Source organism: Liolophura sinensis, chromosome 1, assembly GCF_032854445.1.
Source record: "Liolophura sinensis isolate JHLJ2023 chromosome 1, CUHK_Ljap_v2, whole genome shotgun sequence".
Taxonomy (NCBI): Eukaryota; Metazoa; Mollusca; class Polyplacophora; order Chitonida; family Chitonidae; genus Liolophura; species Liolophura sinensis.
The window spans coordinates 10,561,045-10,577,989 of NC_088295.1; the positions used below are offsets into that span (position 1 = coordinate 10,561,045).

The window sequence follows — 16,945 nt, forward strand, 5'->3', positions numbered from 1 at the left end:
TGTAAATAATGTTGTTTACTAGGTCTTTCAGGATCACATAGTCAATCTACAGCTGATCTTTTATCATTTTGTTGATTGATCACATGTACCACAATTTTTTGTAAACATTAAAGCTTGCTCAATTTCTAATGCAACTCTCCTCTCCCCCACCGTATCACATTGGACTCACCTACGGGTATATAAGGTGGACTTGCTCCCTTTGGCGGCCTCTTTATCAGTTACAATCGTCAGGATGGCAAGGTGGGTGATAGGTTAGTGTGTCAAGTTGTACAGTTTCACAGGCTATTAGAATGTTTGTAGACAAGCTGTCACGTGCAGATGCAGTGAATATATGTTGGCAATTACTGTACCTTGAATATTTTGGTATGGATTTTATAAAAATATTCATATATACTGTAACATGATAATGACAATGATCATAGCTATGCCATATAACATGCAGACATTTGATTTATTGTAACGCCAGGGTGATTAGATTTTTCATATGCTTAAATGCTTAAAAACAAAACAAAAAAAAACAAAAAACAAAGAAAAAAAGATGGAATACATACTTGAAGTACATACCTTAATTTCCTCTCCCCTCCTTCCTCATCTTTACTGTCTTGTCGCTGTTATGATGACTTCAACTTGATGTCCCTATTATTACAGCTTCAACTTGATGTCCCTATTATTACAACTTCAACTTGACGTCCCTATTTTCACAGCTTCAACTTGATGTCCCTATTATCACAGCTTCAACTTGATGTCCCTATTATCACAGCTTCAGGATCACTTAATTATGATTATATCATGACTTAAAAGAAAAAAACACCTTTTAATAAAGTATCCAAAGTATAATGGACCTTGTTATGCTGATTCCAAATATGGTGTTTAAAAAAAATGATTTGTTAGAATAAATAATATTTAGCGTCTTTTAACGATTGGGAAACCAGTGTTAAACAAAATGTTTGGGGTGGTATTTTAAACAACACTGCATTATTGAGCCCAGCTTATGAACACATGTAGAGCACAATAACAGGGAGGTGTTCTTTGGTTGTTTTGCATGTTAAATGCCATAAATTACAAAGTTCATGACATTATGTCTTGTGTGTTACAATCAGTGTTAAAGTAAATGTCTGGGGATAGTATTGCAGATAGTATTGCAGATAGTACTGAATGTATTGACCTTCATATAAACATTCATGCATATAAAGCACATTAACACGAGGGGAATGTTTCATCGCTGATGTTCTGTGTGCATATTAATTAATGCAAATTACAAAATTCACAACTTCAGCACTTCATGTATTGAGCTGAAGTTCATATGTCTCCTACATCCGAGCTGTTTGGTAGCCTTACTGCCAAATTCAATTTTTTTTGGTATAATATATACATGTACTGCTACATTTACATCTGTACTTAATGTGTAAGTCTTCTTAGCAGAGAAAAAAGAAGGTGTCTCTGTGCTTCAGCTTGTTCAATATTTGCCCCAAAACACAGTGTAGAAACTCACTGATTTTTGCATTTTAAATGTAAAAAAAATAATATGGCTTTTAAGGTGATGTAATCTTTATTTAAATCTGACAACCTTTAATTATCCCTGCATCACAGCTTATTCCACTGAACTACCTCCATATCACTACCCCCTATGGGAAATGTTTTTTCCTTCTGTGTGTCACCACACACAATTTTGCCAGTGCATGCTTAACTTTTTCATCAAGCATTTGCAGTTTGTCAAAAAAGAATTTAAGTAAGCTGGTGAGTGAGTATCTCCATCTCAACAAAGTTAATGTTAAGTGATAGGTCTTTTGGAAACTGTTGATATATTTGTAGTTCGCTGTGAGTTTTTGCAAGAAATTGATTCACGCATGTCTGCTATTTTGATTTTTAATATAAAAATAAAAAGAGATAAAAAGACGCCGAAAGTGAGACACAATTTCTACCTTTATTTTCAGAAGAGCTAAGGTATAATTAATGCTAGCAATGTGGCTACTGTCGCTAACCAGTTTATTTGATGGCCATTAATGCAGAAGGGCAATTGTAATATTTAAAGACCTTATTAGTTATTAGCTACAGAATAATGTCTTTGGAAATGTTTACACTTCATACATTTTAAAACTACCATTGTGACATATCATCACTGTATATTACTGTATTTTATTTGTTTTACAGTGAAGGCATACTGCTCGGCTATGGCAATCCTCTGCTGGATATTTGTGTCAATGGAACAGAAGAATTCCTGAAAAAGTAAGTTATGACATGATGATTCAGGGTGTTCTGAATGTACCTGGCTGCTTCATTATTCTCAGCCTGACTCAGTGTTCTAAAATTGCAGTTAAAGTATTAAAAAATATTTGTGGTAGTAAACCTGTTTTATTTAGGTATATAGTGTTAGGACATATTGTTTTTTATATAACTACCAAACTATGATATTATAGTGATATATAAAAAAGTTTTACACAAACTTATTAAAAAGAATTTTTCTGTTTGAAATGAGATCCAGGAAGTATTAGTTATAACTATAAGGCTGTGGCATAAGACGTAGAATAAAAAAAAAGTTAAATGTCAAATCATATAAAAAAGTTAGATTGTAAATTCTCAAAAACGAGCACTTCAGACTCAGTAATCTTAAGTTTTTATTAATAAACTATTAAAAGTCCGTGATAAGTTTTTTCCTTTGTCTGTCTCTGTTTGGCTGTTTTCCGTTTTGTTAAAATTGTGTATGGTGATTGTGGATGTAATTTGCTTGTGTATCAGTACTGATGTTTGTGTTGACAGGTATGACCTGAAAGCAGATGATGCCATATTGGCAGAGGATAAACATAAGCCAATGTAAGCTTACCAGTGCTGTGGACATTGTCTGTAGTAAAGGCAAAACACTATGGTGAAGTGTATGTCAGGTCAAACATGATTAATCATTGTCCATAAAAGTAGTATGATTTATTTCCTTTGAATTTTTTCAACCTGATAAGATGAATTTAGAAACTTTGGATTCTACAGTGGCCATTTCTGGCCATGTTGGAACCATTGATTTCACGTGAGGATTTGCCGCTTAACATACCGACAATGTTTAATGATCTTTCATCTGACATATACTTCATTATAACCTTGCCTTCAATAACTAGTCAGGAGGCCGTGTATTAAAGATTATTTGACAAATTATGCAAATCATGTGAATTAAATGTCCACTGCTCTCTGAAAACGAGATTTTCAGTGGATAAGAGAAAAACAGTTTCCTTGACGATGATGAATCCTTCAAACAATAAGTTAACAACCAGTTTGACTCAACCTGTGCATCTCTAAAGACAGGACATAGTTTGTTTCCATAGCAATCAGTTTTCAGTGGTAATATGTGGCACAAGTAAAAAGAATATTAGTCATCCTGGTTACATCAACAGCTTTTGATCACGGGTTTCCCCTTTGTCTCTGCCCAGTTTCTTTCCACCATAATGCTGGCTGCTGTCGTATAAGTGAAATTTTCTTGGGTACAGTGTAAAACACCAATCAATTAAAACAAGGAAATACAACACTGTCCTCCATCATACAAGTCTGACAGTTTACAAGTATGGCATTAAATGAAAGTAAAATAACTAAATGAATCAGTTTGCTGATGGTTTTTGTAACTCCGCATATGGGGAAAATACAAGCAGCGTTCATTCAAATAGCGATGTACATGTACTGTGACTGGGTGTGGTCTCCAGTCGGCTGTTCTCAACATGAGTCTTCAGTTAGACAACACTATAGCTATGACAGTATTAGATCAGCTCTGCCGTAAGGACCATTTGAACATATAAACTATAACATTGTATAACTTACCATGACCTCATACAGTTTCACTTTTCCTATAACACTAGGTATATGTGCCATGTTGTTCTAGGAAGCATGTACATTGAAATGTCAGTGATACAGGTGCATGTATTTCCAGGTATGCAGACATGGTGGAGACCTTCAAGCAGGTGGATTACATTCCCGGGGGTGCCACACAGAACGCCATAAGAGTAGCACAGGTATCCTCATGTTGTGTTTTTGTCAGGCTTCATTTTTTTTTGTTTAGAATTCATATACATGCCATTATAAACAAATGTCTGTAGTTAACTGCGATATATTTGTGTGTTTCCCTTGTGGATGTGCGAATAGTACTACCACATACTTCACACCTGGGAGAAATAGTAATGTAGACAGCTGTGTGATTTATCTGTGTAATTGAACAATAAATCATCCTTTCTCATAATATTATCACACTAATCCTACCAGAGGCATAGTAACCTGAAATATAGCCACATCTGGCTTAACTGTAGTTTTGTTTCTGGAAGAGCATCAAGTACTATATACTTGTATTTGATGTGAAAGATAAACAAATTCAGGCTATGCCCAGCCTATGCTGAATTTTAGGTATGGCAGATTTATTCAGGCACTCTCAGCCAGTCAGTATCGATTCTGTGTCTCTTTAAGAATAATAAATGAACAGTATTTAAAAAAAAAAAACCAAAAAAACAATGACAGATAACCAGAGGTGAATAAGATTTATAAGTTATGAACAGACTTGCATAAGCATTCATATATACATATCAGGGCTTTATATTCCCCTTATTTGGGCAGAGTCAGTGTTTAGCACAGATAACCAAAATTCCCCAAATAGCTGGGGTTCGGGGAAATTCGACCCTAACCAACAGAGAGGCAAACACCTAATGTATTTAAAACAAAAGATGGAAGTAAGCTCTTTCGTACCTCATAAGGTACACAGTGGTGGACCATATTTATTTCTGCAGCATCTTTGATAAAAGACAGATTAAAAGAAAAAGCATATGACAACTCATGACAATAAACCATGACAGTATTCTGACCTTTATTCTCTGATAACAATTTTTTTTGGACAAAGTTGTGAACTATCACTCCATTGGTCAAGCTCAACGGACCTATCTTTGTTGAAGTCGTGTCAAAGATATCAATAGCTTTATTTACCATCTCCTCGTTTAACTTCAGAGGAAACAGCTTAACTCTGAGGAGTTAATCTAGGGGGGAATCATACTTCCCTGAAGATTTCCGCACTTTTAGCTCGATATAAGTAAACCCTCTATCACTAGTGGCATCGGACAAAGGAAGTATACAGCAAAGAGACAGAAAGTAAATCGTTTTGGGATGCAGCCCCTGCATCTCATTTGGGTACAGTTCTTCAAGAACCTTTTTAACTGATAAATTCCTCGCAAAGACTCACTCTTCTCTTGATTTTTATTTCTTGAGCAATTTTTTGCAATGAAGACGTCTTTTTGTCTGATACAAGTTTTGTGTCCTGAGGAAAAACTTATCTAGTAAGCCACACCCAAAAGTTAACTTGGGTAGACTCAGACTGTGTACATAGTACATAACTAAAAGAGACAGCTCTGTATATAAGTGAATAGTTGTCATAGCATTGAAGATTGGTTCAATCTACACATGACTATGTTTACAGTGTTTCGGGTATGTTCGGCATGTAATGCTCACATCTGCCCTCATCAGGAGTCCACGACAAATATAGCATATGCTATAATTTGAATTCACGCAGGATTTTACGTAGGTTCTTGTCTCTACGGTAGCTGATTAGAGGACGAAGAGGAAATATTTCATTAGAATCTTTATTTCCTTCGATCAGATGCTAGTATTTGTGAAGGATGTTTCTAATATTCCTTTGATGATTCTGATACGTGGTTGTAAACTGTATTTGTTTGTTGGACATGACTTTAGTAGTCTACTTTTTCCAGAGGAATCTCATAGGACGGTTCTCAAATTTCACTTTGTTCACACTGGAGTCAACTGATGGGCAATTTAGATTTGAAGAGTGCAGATTTCTGAAAGAAATCCGGTACATTGTTGCAGTTATGACGGTACTTGGTGAATTCCCCGCTGATAAAAGATTTAAAACAGGACAGATGGTGTGCCGACATGCGGTGTAGATATTGGTATGTTTCGGTGGGCTTTGACTGGCATTTCAGATCAAGGATCGAATCCCGCTGGAATCTCTCTCCCTCTCCAGAAAATTCCTCTCTGTATTTGACATCTTGTAAATAAATTTGAGGAGTGAGTCTTCTTGGTTTGCAAGCTCAGAGAGATGTTTAGCCACAAGTCTGATAGACTTTATGATGAAACCATCCTCTCTGAATCGTTTGTGAAAGATTATGCTATTGCGATGGGTAAATTTGTTCAGGATCTGATTGATGTGCCTGAAAATGGCAGTGTCACAAAGTTCAGGGGAGGGGACTGCAACCAGGGGCGCTCACATTATATGCTTGTAATGTTTGTCGTTAAGGTAAACTCATTAGAGTTTAAAATAAGGTCAGCAGTTTTTAAAACTGACTGATCAAAGGGGCGATTGATTGATTGGCAATGTATTGGATGCCATGGTAAAGGGACAGGTCAGCTTGAAGTGTACTCAATATCTCTGAGAAACTGAGATTGGTGTAAAGCGACGTTATATCATATGCAATTAGGAGCGTGTTATCCGGGACATGTAGTCCTTCGATTAGATTGATAAGATGACTCGTATCCAGTAGGTATGTGTCCTGTTTCCTAACAATACGTAAGAGGAAATAGTCAAGAAAATGTTTTTCCGTTGGTGCGCCACACTGGGTAATGATAGGCCGTCCAGGGATGCTAAGCTCCGTATAGAGCACTGGGCTAGTAGGGTCCAGTTCATCAAGCACCTCTTTAATTTTGTGGATTTTGGATAGGAAATATAGTGTTAGCATGGGGCAGGAAATATCAGAGATATTCATGACACTGTTCATCAATTTGTTTTGTGTTGAATAGTTCACATACAACCTGATGTACTTTCGTGATATTGAGGTCAATCGTTCCGATTTCCTGGTAGGGAATACCATCATGGAGCTGCCTGTGTTCCTCCTAATGTAATCAGAGACATTCTGTATTACAGTGGTATTGTTGAGTGTGTGTAATTTATTAAGAGACTTCTTTTCTCCATCCAAAAGGTTGTTCATGCCAGTGAGTGTACAGCCCACATTGGATATGTTTAGTTGGGTTGCATAGACATACATGTAGTTCTCGACAGAGTCATTAGCTAGAGGCTGAGCAATTTGATATTTGCCTTTAAAAGGAGTGTCCCTTTGCTTAATATCTTTCTTTGCATTATGTAAGTGAAGGTTCTCATGTGTTTTTCAAAAGTCCTAAAATCCAGCATAAGATCTTGAGGACCAGTGTATGGGGTTGGTACAAAGTTCTTCAGAGTCCTTTAGAGAGGAGAAGAATATTCCGATAAACTGCTTAGCAATGAAATGCTTTCAAATTACAATCTGTACGGTGCATTTTTCAATTGTAATATATTTTTTTTTGTTTTTTAAGTTGAACTTAATTTTGGGTGGATTTATTTTGGAATATCTGTTAGGGGAATATAAAAGCCTGCAAATATACATACATTGAGATAGAAGAGAAATTCTCTTAGATATACATGTAACTTAAAATTCAAAACAATTTTACCAACATGGGAAGGTCTTGCAGCAACCTGCAGATGGTCGTGAGTTTCCCTCAGGCTTTACCCGGTTTCCTCACACCATAATGCTGGCTGCCGTCGTACAAGTGAAATATTCTTGAGTATGGCATAATACACCAAGCAAATAGATAAAAATAAACAAAGCAATTTTAGATATATAGATATTACCTTTAGCTTCTTTTCTCTTTTGGATCCAGTGGCTTCTTGGAGTCCCGAAAACAACAACATATTTTGGCTGTGTGAGCAAGGACAAGTTCGGGGACAAGTTAACAGAGAAAGCCCAAGAGGCGGGTGTCAATGTGAAATACCAGTATACAGACAAAGAACCTACAGGCACGTGTGGGGTGATTGTCACAGGTGCCCACAGGTATGTTATAGAACAGGATTTGGGTGTTAATGTACTGTACCAGTGTACATATGTGGGGTGATTGTCACAGGTACACACAGGTATGTTATAGAACGGGAGACTGGTGTTAATGTACAGTATCATTGTACACGTGGGGTGATTGTCACAGGTACACACAGGTATGTTATAGAACATGAGGCTGGTGTTAATGTACAGTACCATTGTACACATGTGGGGTGATTGTCACAGGTACACACAGGTATGTTATAGAACATGAGGCTGGTGTAAATGTACAGTACCATTGTACACATGTGGGGTGATTGTCACAGGTACACACAGGTATGTTATAGAACATGAGGCTGGTGTAAATGTACAGTACCATTGTACACATGTGGGGTGATTGTCACAGGTACACACAGGTATGTTATAGAACATGAGGCTGGTGTAAATGTACAGTACCATTGTACACATGTGGGGTGATTGTCATAGGTACATATATATATATATCAGTGGACAGGAGTCTGAACCATCAGTAAAATCAGAAGATCTGGCTTATATTATGGCTTCTGCCTCAAGTGACGTCAACAGGTTACATGTCTAAGCAGGTCTTGGTGCACATTAAATGCATATTTCAGAAAAGACCAGGAAAAAAAAAAAAAAAATAAAATGGAAAATTGTGCATTTATCTTATAAAGGAATAGTAAGGGTTTATATATTTATATTTATATATTTCATTTCTTGGCATTAAGGTCCTCTTGAGATGACTTTTAAGGATAGTATATTACATTGAATTTTACATTTTACATGCCTTCTGTCATTAACATTTAACATCATTTTCTTTTCAGATCACTATGTGCATATTTGGCAGCAGCAAATTGTTTTACAGAAGATCATTTAGATGTGCCAGAAAACTGGGCTCTGGTAGAAAAAGCACAATTTTATTACTGTGCTGTGAGTATTTTTGCTTCGGGGTGTTTATTTTAAAGTATCTGTGTCTACTTTGAACTCTACTATTTAAGAGCAACCACTGTTGATGACATTACATGTACGCATTTGAAGATGATTGGCCTGTATCAAAAGAGTTATAATAAAATTGGTTTATTGAGGCTCTTAAAACTGTTGTAATGGTTTTTAGAGCTTTAGCCAGTTTTGTATAGGTTCATCTCTTCCATATTGTGATTATGTATGCTGTCATTTTCAGGCCTTCGAATTTGAGGCATGCTTTTACTCTCCCAGGTCTGGGGAGAATGCATTTAGGTGTGTTAATCACACTCACAGGTCTGGGCAGAAGCAATTTAGGTGTGCTAATTACATGGTTTTTGGAAAGGGGTGTGATAATCATACGCTTGTAAAAACAAAAGAAAAAACAATGATGCGTTTTCTCATGGATAACCATATATATATGGTTTTTCCTGTTTTTAACATAATCATTCATTCGTTCAGTTTACCTGTGGTTTTGTGGTTCTATTAATTGTGCTTATAAATGATAAATTATTTTTGTGTAATTCTGCGTTTAAGTATTCCCATACTGTTTACAATTTCACAATACTACATTGTATGTACAACCATATACAAGTCAGATGTGATGACGTTCTTTTAATGTGTTTATTGGAGGATGCGCGGGCTCTGGCCGGTTTCCTCTCGCCATAATGCTAGCTGTTGTTGTATAAGTGAAATATTTGTGAGTACGGCGTAACACTCCAATCAAATAATCAGATATGTAAATGTTCAGTTGCTCAATCGTTCCTCTGATGTGTTTGACTTCCAGGCATTTCCACTGACTGTTTGTCCATCGGCCATATTGAGGATTGCTAAGCACTCTCACGAGAAGAAGAAAACATTCACATTCAATTTATCAGCACCTTTCCTCTGTCAATTCTTCAAGGAACCAATGATGTCAGTGATGCCATATGTAGATATTTTATTTGGAAATGAAACGGTAAGAATCTTCACTCTTTGGACACCTCTTTTCACTTCTCAACAAGATTTAAGACTGAGATCCAAATATTGTTTCACAGCATTGAAATGGCCAAACTCTGTAAAATTCACGGTCTTTTTTTTATAATATCTAAACAAGTGAACTTCATATTTTATTTTTCGAATTAGTGTCTTGGCTTACAGCATCAGTCAGTCCGTCAGTTTATGAGCATTGATACTTGCATCTGGAAATCCAGTTAATGTGTTTGCCTTAAATTGCTAAATTAAACAATTTAGTTCAGTTTTTTTTGGTATTCCCCCACTTCAAGTGTTTTGGGTCATAAGTGCCATCAAGAGCTCTGCTGTGTTTCATATCACAGTCTTACATGACGCTAGCTGGAAACCACTTGTCTAGTTCTGACAGTACTATACGTTGAGACATGTCCTCATGTCACACCTTGGAATGTTCGAAAGTAACTAACAAATTATCAGTGATTTATGTCAGGCACTCCAATTCTTGCACTTATACAAGAATCAGATTTAAATATATAAATATCCTGGAGGGAGTCCTTTGGTCACAGGAAATGTGGTTTCATTCATAGAACGGAAATTTCCCCACTTCCATTTTTCTTTGTAGCTATAGGCTATCAAAAGTGTTCTCTTACACATGAAGTTTGAAAAAGATCACTTCCATGAACATGGCACACTCATGCATAGGACTGGCCACCTTTGTGGATAAAATTTATTGAGAATGGCATTAAAACAACTTTCAAATAAATGAAATCAAATACTTGTGACTTGTCTGTCATCAGAGAAACACTGTTTCCATCTTTTAGATGTTAAGTTTATAAGTTAAATGTTAACATGCTGTTTTACTTTGGGTCCAGTACAATTCTCAATTCTGAATGTGTGACCCTTCCTTTCACACATATAAAGTGTTTTCCTTACAGGCCCATAAAGAATGACTGATAAGGATGTGTTTCCCACAAGAAAGTTTACCAGGTAATTTCCACCTGATGTGTGGTAAATTCCTCTGGGTCTATTCTAGGTCCTCCACCATTCAAATTGAATGTGGAAGTTTTAAAAACTTGACAACTCATTTGACCAGCACAGAGCATGTAGAACTGATCTGACTGCACATTATTTTATTTCAAACAAGCTTTTTTCGCTTTTTTTTCAGGAAGCAGAAGTATTTGCTGAGGAACACAAATTTGGGGTAAGGTGTGATTTTGGAGATTGATTGGGGATCAATGAGTGCCGGGTATTCCTTTGTCTTGTAACATATAAAGGCATAAAGTTTCATGCAGGATTCAATCTGCTTTGGTCGCACAGGAGTTTTCTCCCTTGGTAGATCTGATTTTGTTGCCTGTCCCTATTAGTCTACATGTATGTCTGGTCTCTGATCTGTGTTTTGCTACTACTTTAAAGTTAATAACTACTAATAGTTTTAAGAACTTGCTTGACACCATCATGGAGTAAGTTCTTGCTGTTAATAACCTAAAGATGAAAAGTTTAGTCTCTGTCAAACTGACCACCATCAAACTTGTGTTTGTAGAAATGAAAAATTCTTCAGCTTGGCGTTAAATTGCTGTGAAAGAAATGAATAAATAATGCTGTTAAATTTGAATGATGTGCTTCAAAAGGGTTGATAGAATCAGGTGAAAAACATTCTTGATGGGAGGTTTTTATACATTGGATAATTTAGGCTTGTGGAACTAAGATCTGTATGCCGGCAGTATTTGAGCGAATTTCATGTATTATCTAGCAGATATGTAGAACCTCATGATTCTGAAGCCCTTGGCTAAAAGTTAATCAGAATTAAGATAAAATCTGCTAATTGTTAATTGTTGTATTATGTTATGAGCTTGTTATCATTTACTTACCCAACCTTGACAGTTTGACTAACAATCTCGAATCAGTTTGCTGGATGTTTTCCTAAAATAATTCATCCCGCATATTGTTTGAAACCTGGTACATACATGTAGCTTCAGTGTACTTAGTTACACATTATGTTCAAGCTACAGGTAATTTCATCCATTTTCAACAAAATCATGACTGTTTCTGTTCTTTTGTGAACATTGAGATGTAGCTGTTATTTTGACGATTCAATGATGGTGGAAATGCATGGCAATAGCATTATTTACAGAATTCTTGTTGTTTGAGTCTCAACTTTTTTATGCCTGTAAGTGTCCGAAAAATCTTGTATCATTGTTTTGTTTCCTTGTAGACGAAGGACTTGAGGGAGATAGCCCTTAAGATGGCTGAATTACCGAAAGAGAACAAGGAGCGTGCCCGTATTGTGGTCATAACTCATGGAGACAAGCCTGCCATTGTTGCTCAGGGTATGGTGTAAAGGCTGCACTTCTGATGCACACTTAATGAACAGCTTGATTTGAAAGTATTCTTGTGATTTATAGTTTGAATTCATTTGTCAACACTGGCTAACATTGCCTACATGTAGCTCATTGTTTGGAAAGGACGTGTGTCTTACATCTTACACTAAGTCATGTGAAATACATCGTTCAAAATAATGTACTGTTCTAGCTAAACCCTACAACCTGTAGAAATTACTTTTCTGAGCCAGATATACAGTGCATCCTGCCAATAATCTTAGCTTATTTTCATTTCACAGATGGCAAAGCTCAGGAGTTTCCAGCAATCAGTATTGACCCCAAAGACCTTGTGGACACAAACGGGGCAGGGGATGCCTTTGTTGGAGGTAGGTACATACATGGGGATACAAGTGAATCTGACTCTGAGGATAGGCAGGTGAATCTTGCTCTGTTGGCATGCAGATGAATCTCTTAAGATTGGGATACAGGTGAATTCCATCGTGTGGGGATAAAAGTTAAATCTGATTCCCAGGGGATTCTGGTGAATCTTATCCTGCGGGGATAACAGACCTGCCTACTTGTATGACTTTGGCCTATTTTGTATGCCAAATGTAGAAAATGTGCAGGTCTTTATATTCTGCCAGTCACTAGAGTGTGACCTGATTGAGTTCTTTAAAGATGAGAATCAGTCTTTCCTTGCAGCATTGAGCAACACAGGGAAACTATACTGTGGTCAGAAGTCTCATCTTGCAAACGTTCTTTCAGGCCTTCACTGGTTGTAATGTTGTGTCAGCTTTTCATGGTAAAGGCAAGAAAACTGCATGGCAAGCATGGGATGTTTACTCTGAAGTGAGCCCTGTCTTCAAAAAGCTCAGTCAATACTCACGTATCATAGAAGATACCAACCTCAATGTCCTTGAGAAGTTTATCACTTTGTATGACAAGCACAGCACTGCAGGCAAGGTTGATGAGGCAAGACTGGAATTGTTTGCTCGGAAGCAAAGGCCTTGTGTTTCCATTCCACCGACAAGCGCATCCCTCATTGATCAAGTGAAACGGTCTGCCTTCCGAGCTGCCTGCATATGGGGCCAGGCAACTGTGTGCCAAATGCAAACCGAAAGCCTTGTCAGCAGGGGCTGGCAAAAAGATAGTGTGTTCTGGTAAGTTCTGTGGACAAACCTTCCACCCATCGCTCAGTCTTGTGAGCAGTTGAAAAATGTGGCTGTAAGACTGAATGACGATCAGGATGCAAATGCTATCGCTTCAGCCGGAAGTGTTCAGAGTTGTGTGCCTGCGAATGTGAGGTAAAAGAAGAATAAATGGACACAGTACATCAACAGCAAGTCGTTTTCAACAACACACAAGTCTATCATTTGTATTATTTGTCAAGTCGAAGTTAACATAACCCCATGTATCGGCAAAGTGTAATCCTATTTCTAATGCACTGGTCAACCCCAGATAAGCGACACTAGATCTTCTAACGCTGCTGAAAGGCAATATACACAGTTTACTGTCATACCATGTCTCACATTGGGTGGTCACATACCTAGACATCACATTGGAAACGTCATTGAGAGACTGTTTCTTTGTTTAATTGTATCATCATAATGTTCAATAATTTTGATTTCCTTCATGCAGAATTGGATTTCTCATACTCAAAAAACATATATTTCGATGTATAGACCATCAAAATAGGATTATTCAGTCAACATATTGTTCAAATATCATTTAAAACCATTTCATTTAGTGGCCATCTTGAAAAATGGCAGCCTTTTTTGTTTTTTTCAACTGGGTAACGTACTTCTCTGAGAGAGTAGGTTGTGAAGTACTTTTGTGTTAGATTTGGTGCTTGTATCACCAAGTGAAAGATTGTTTCAGCAATCTGTACTAAATGTAACATTACTTTGCCATACAAAGGTTTCACTGCGCAAGCATCAGGGGTTACAAAGAAAGGATCTAGTGAAGATTACAGACGCTTTTGATATATGACTAAAATAATGTGACATAAAACTATGAACAAGCAAACTGTCTGTGGCGACCACTGTAGTAGACATACAGGCCCTTGACATGATGTCATTAATATTTAGAAGTCAGCATGTGGTATGTATGTAATATTATGTCCTTAATTGCATTTGTCTAATTTATTGATAATGGGGTGATGATCTGATGGTTTTTACTTGTAGGATTCCTCGCCCAGCTGGTACAAGGTAAACCTGTTGCGGAATGTGTGCGCTGTGGCCATTATGCAGCTAGTGTCATCATAAAGCATTCAGGCTGTACATACCCTGAGAAACCAGACTTCAAGTGATCACATTAGAGTTGACAAGAAATTTATGTGTTAAGCAATCTATTATAAATTAGATAACATTCATTCTTCCATTCATAACAGCCTTTAATATCATTTGACTGATGTAGAAATGTCATATTTTGTATAAACTAACAAGTTTAACTATCAGAATATTCTTTTTGTCTGTCAATTCTTATTATTATCCCTCAGTTGAAACGATCATACTTTCCCTTAATTCAGAGGATCATATTTTCTGACAGCTAAATCACATTTTCCTTTAATTCAAGAAATTCCAGTTTCCTATAAATCAGGAAATCCCATTTTTTATTATATAAATCCATGTTTTAAATGGCAAGGCTCTGGTTAGTAAAGACTAGACTACAAGAGTTACATATACCTACGTGGACTGGTGGGAGAGAAATTTTCAAATTTCTTGATAACAGGCGAAAAGTTGAAAAAAATACAATGTCAATACAGCTATAGCTGAATAATTTGATTTTTTGAGTCTCTGTAAACTCTGTATCATCCTGCGCTGGTTAGGGTTTTGGATTTTTCTTTTATTTTGAAGAGTTTATTTCTTACTGCTCAACAGTATTTATTTTTTTTTACCTTAACTGCCATTATCTACCCTTGCAGTTTGTGTTTAACACATCAGTTGGAAACATTTTTCTAATTCATTCTAGTCAAGGAAGTTTTGAATACTGTCATACAGAGGTTGGGATGGCCTGGTGGGTAGCGTGCTAGTGCAGCAAAATATAGTCACTGTGAGTTTAACTCCAGCTCATGCTGGCTACGGCCATACCTGGGAAGGTCTATCACCAACCTGCGGATGGTCCTGGGTTTCTCCCAGACTGTGCCCGGTTTGCTCCCGCCATAATGCTGGCCGCCCTCGTATAAGTGAAGTATCGAGTACGGAGTAAAACACCAATCAAATAAATAAATAAATAAGTTATATAGCAACAGTGATGAAAATTTAATATTCCACACGTTATATAAATAAACCGCAATTTTGATTGGTCACCAAACTTTCTTTGATAACGTTATCCAATGATAAGTGCAGCTGCAAGCCACACTACTTCTGTTGTTTGTTGCCTTTCAGTATGATTTTCGAAATCACCGCTCCTCGCACCAGTCATGGCGTGACGTCATTTGTCATAGAGCCTTAGATTTAGGCCACAATTTTGGAGTCAAAATGTTTCGATAAATGAGCCGTTATGAGTGCCGATATTTTCTGAAAAAAAAATAAAGCTTGTCACCTTATTGTAAACTAATGGACTGTGATATGTTTTCTGATCATAGAAATCACAGATTTCCTCAATGTTTTCGAGAACTATATTTAGTGAAATGTGTGGTTCACTTTCAGCCGTTTCACATATGTCGATATTAGTGCGCATCTCATTTACATACTTGTCGAAACAAACAGACATCTATTAACGACCTAAACCGTTCAAAATAAATTATGAGATAAATAGGATGTACAATTCGTGACCCATTATATCAAATTTATTAAACTCGTGATGTCATTTTCAAATGTTCCTCGGCAAAGGCTCGGGAACAAATGAAAATTACACCAATCGTTTAATAAAATTGATGTCCTTGTATATTGATACTGTCATATAAAGTGTCATGCCTAGAAGGTAGGCTTTTTATCCTTTGTTCTTTTAATCAACTTCAACAGTAAATACTCACTATAAATTTTGTTATTGTACCAATTAATGCCAATAATCTGAAATGAAACCGCAGCTGTAACTTAACTGATTGATCAATTATATATGCTAATCTCCGCACTTGAATCTTAACTGCAATCACGGATCAGTGGCTTGAAGAGGTTTTCATGTTTACTTCATCAGGAATGAATTTTGTGGTGCATAGTATTATTGATACGTGTTTTTTTTTTTTTTTATATATAATAATGTCTAATTTTGGTGTATTTTTATACTCCTATGTGTTAATATGAATGGTAAAATGTAAGTGAAAAACGGAAGTGTGGGCCATTAAAAAAAAATTTTTTTCTGTTTTTTTTTTCAAAAATATTGTGTTTCTGTTGTTTTCTCGTTTTTTTGTGTTTATTAAATGATATCTTACAGTTACTGACTGCTTCGGTGGCATAATTGTTAGAGCGTTTGCCTCGAAGTTGGGAGACCGGGTCAAACCCGGGTGGGGTCATATCAGACATGAAAAAAGGCACTTGTTGCTGCCTCGTCTGGCGCTCAGCGCTGAGAGGAAGGTTAGAGCAAGGAAACAGGATTGGTTGGCCCGTGTCAGTTTCGTGTGACTGGATGGGGTGTCATGACTGGTGTCTTCTGCATGATACTTCAGTGGCGGCATGCCCTGCGGTTGTCACAAAAAGACACTATATATATGTACACACACTTAGTGACTCCTCGTCGACAAATGAAAAATTGTAAGTACGATGTTCAGCCCCCAAGTATTCATTCATTTAATCTTACTGTTACGTTATCACTTGTAGCTTCTCAGGGAAACATTGCCCTTCGTCCACCGGCGCGCCTAAGCTGGTGCTGTAGTTGGTTGCAGATCGCTTGCCTGCCACCGGTGTAGCACAGAAACACTGCCCTTCATCCACCGGCGCGCATAGGGCCCTG

General features: G+C 37.0%; 1 protein-coding gene across 2 annotated transcripts; it reads left to right on the forward strand.

Annotated features, from left to right (window-relative positions):
- The first annotated feature begins 227 nt into the window (after positions 1-227).
- LOC135469265 (uncharacterized) lies at positions 228-16,330 on the forward strand. Of its 2 annotated transcripts, XR_010444304.1 has the most exons (12): positions 228-240; positions 2,152-2,226; positions 2,758-2,811; positions 3,905-3,986; positions 7,657-7,826; positions 8,651-8,756; positions 9,574-9,744; positions 10,903-10,938; positions 11,950-12,064; positions 12,355-12,441; positions 12,821-13,215; positions 14,239-14,350. XR_010444304.1 is itself a non-coding variant. In XM_064747879.1 (11 exons), the coding sequence occupies exons 1-11, from the start codon at positions 233-235 to the stop codon at positions 14,361-14,363; spliced, it is 1,029 nt and encodes a 342-aa protein (XP_064603949.1). In that variant the 5' UTR covers positions 228-232; the 3' UTR covers positions 14,364-16,330. The 2 variants fall into 2 exon arrangements, 1 of the variants encoding a protein (XP_064603949.1); XM_064747879.1 differs by lacking the exon at positions 12,821-13,215 and having other exon boundaries at positions 14,239-16,330.
- Positions 16,331-16,945: the final 615 nt, after the last annotated feature.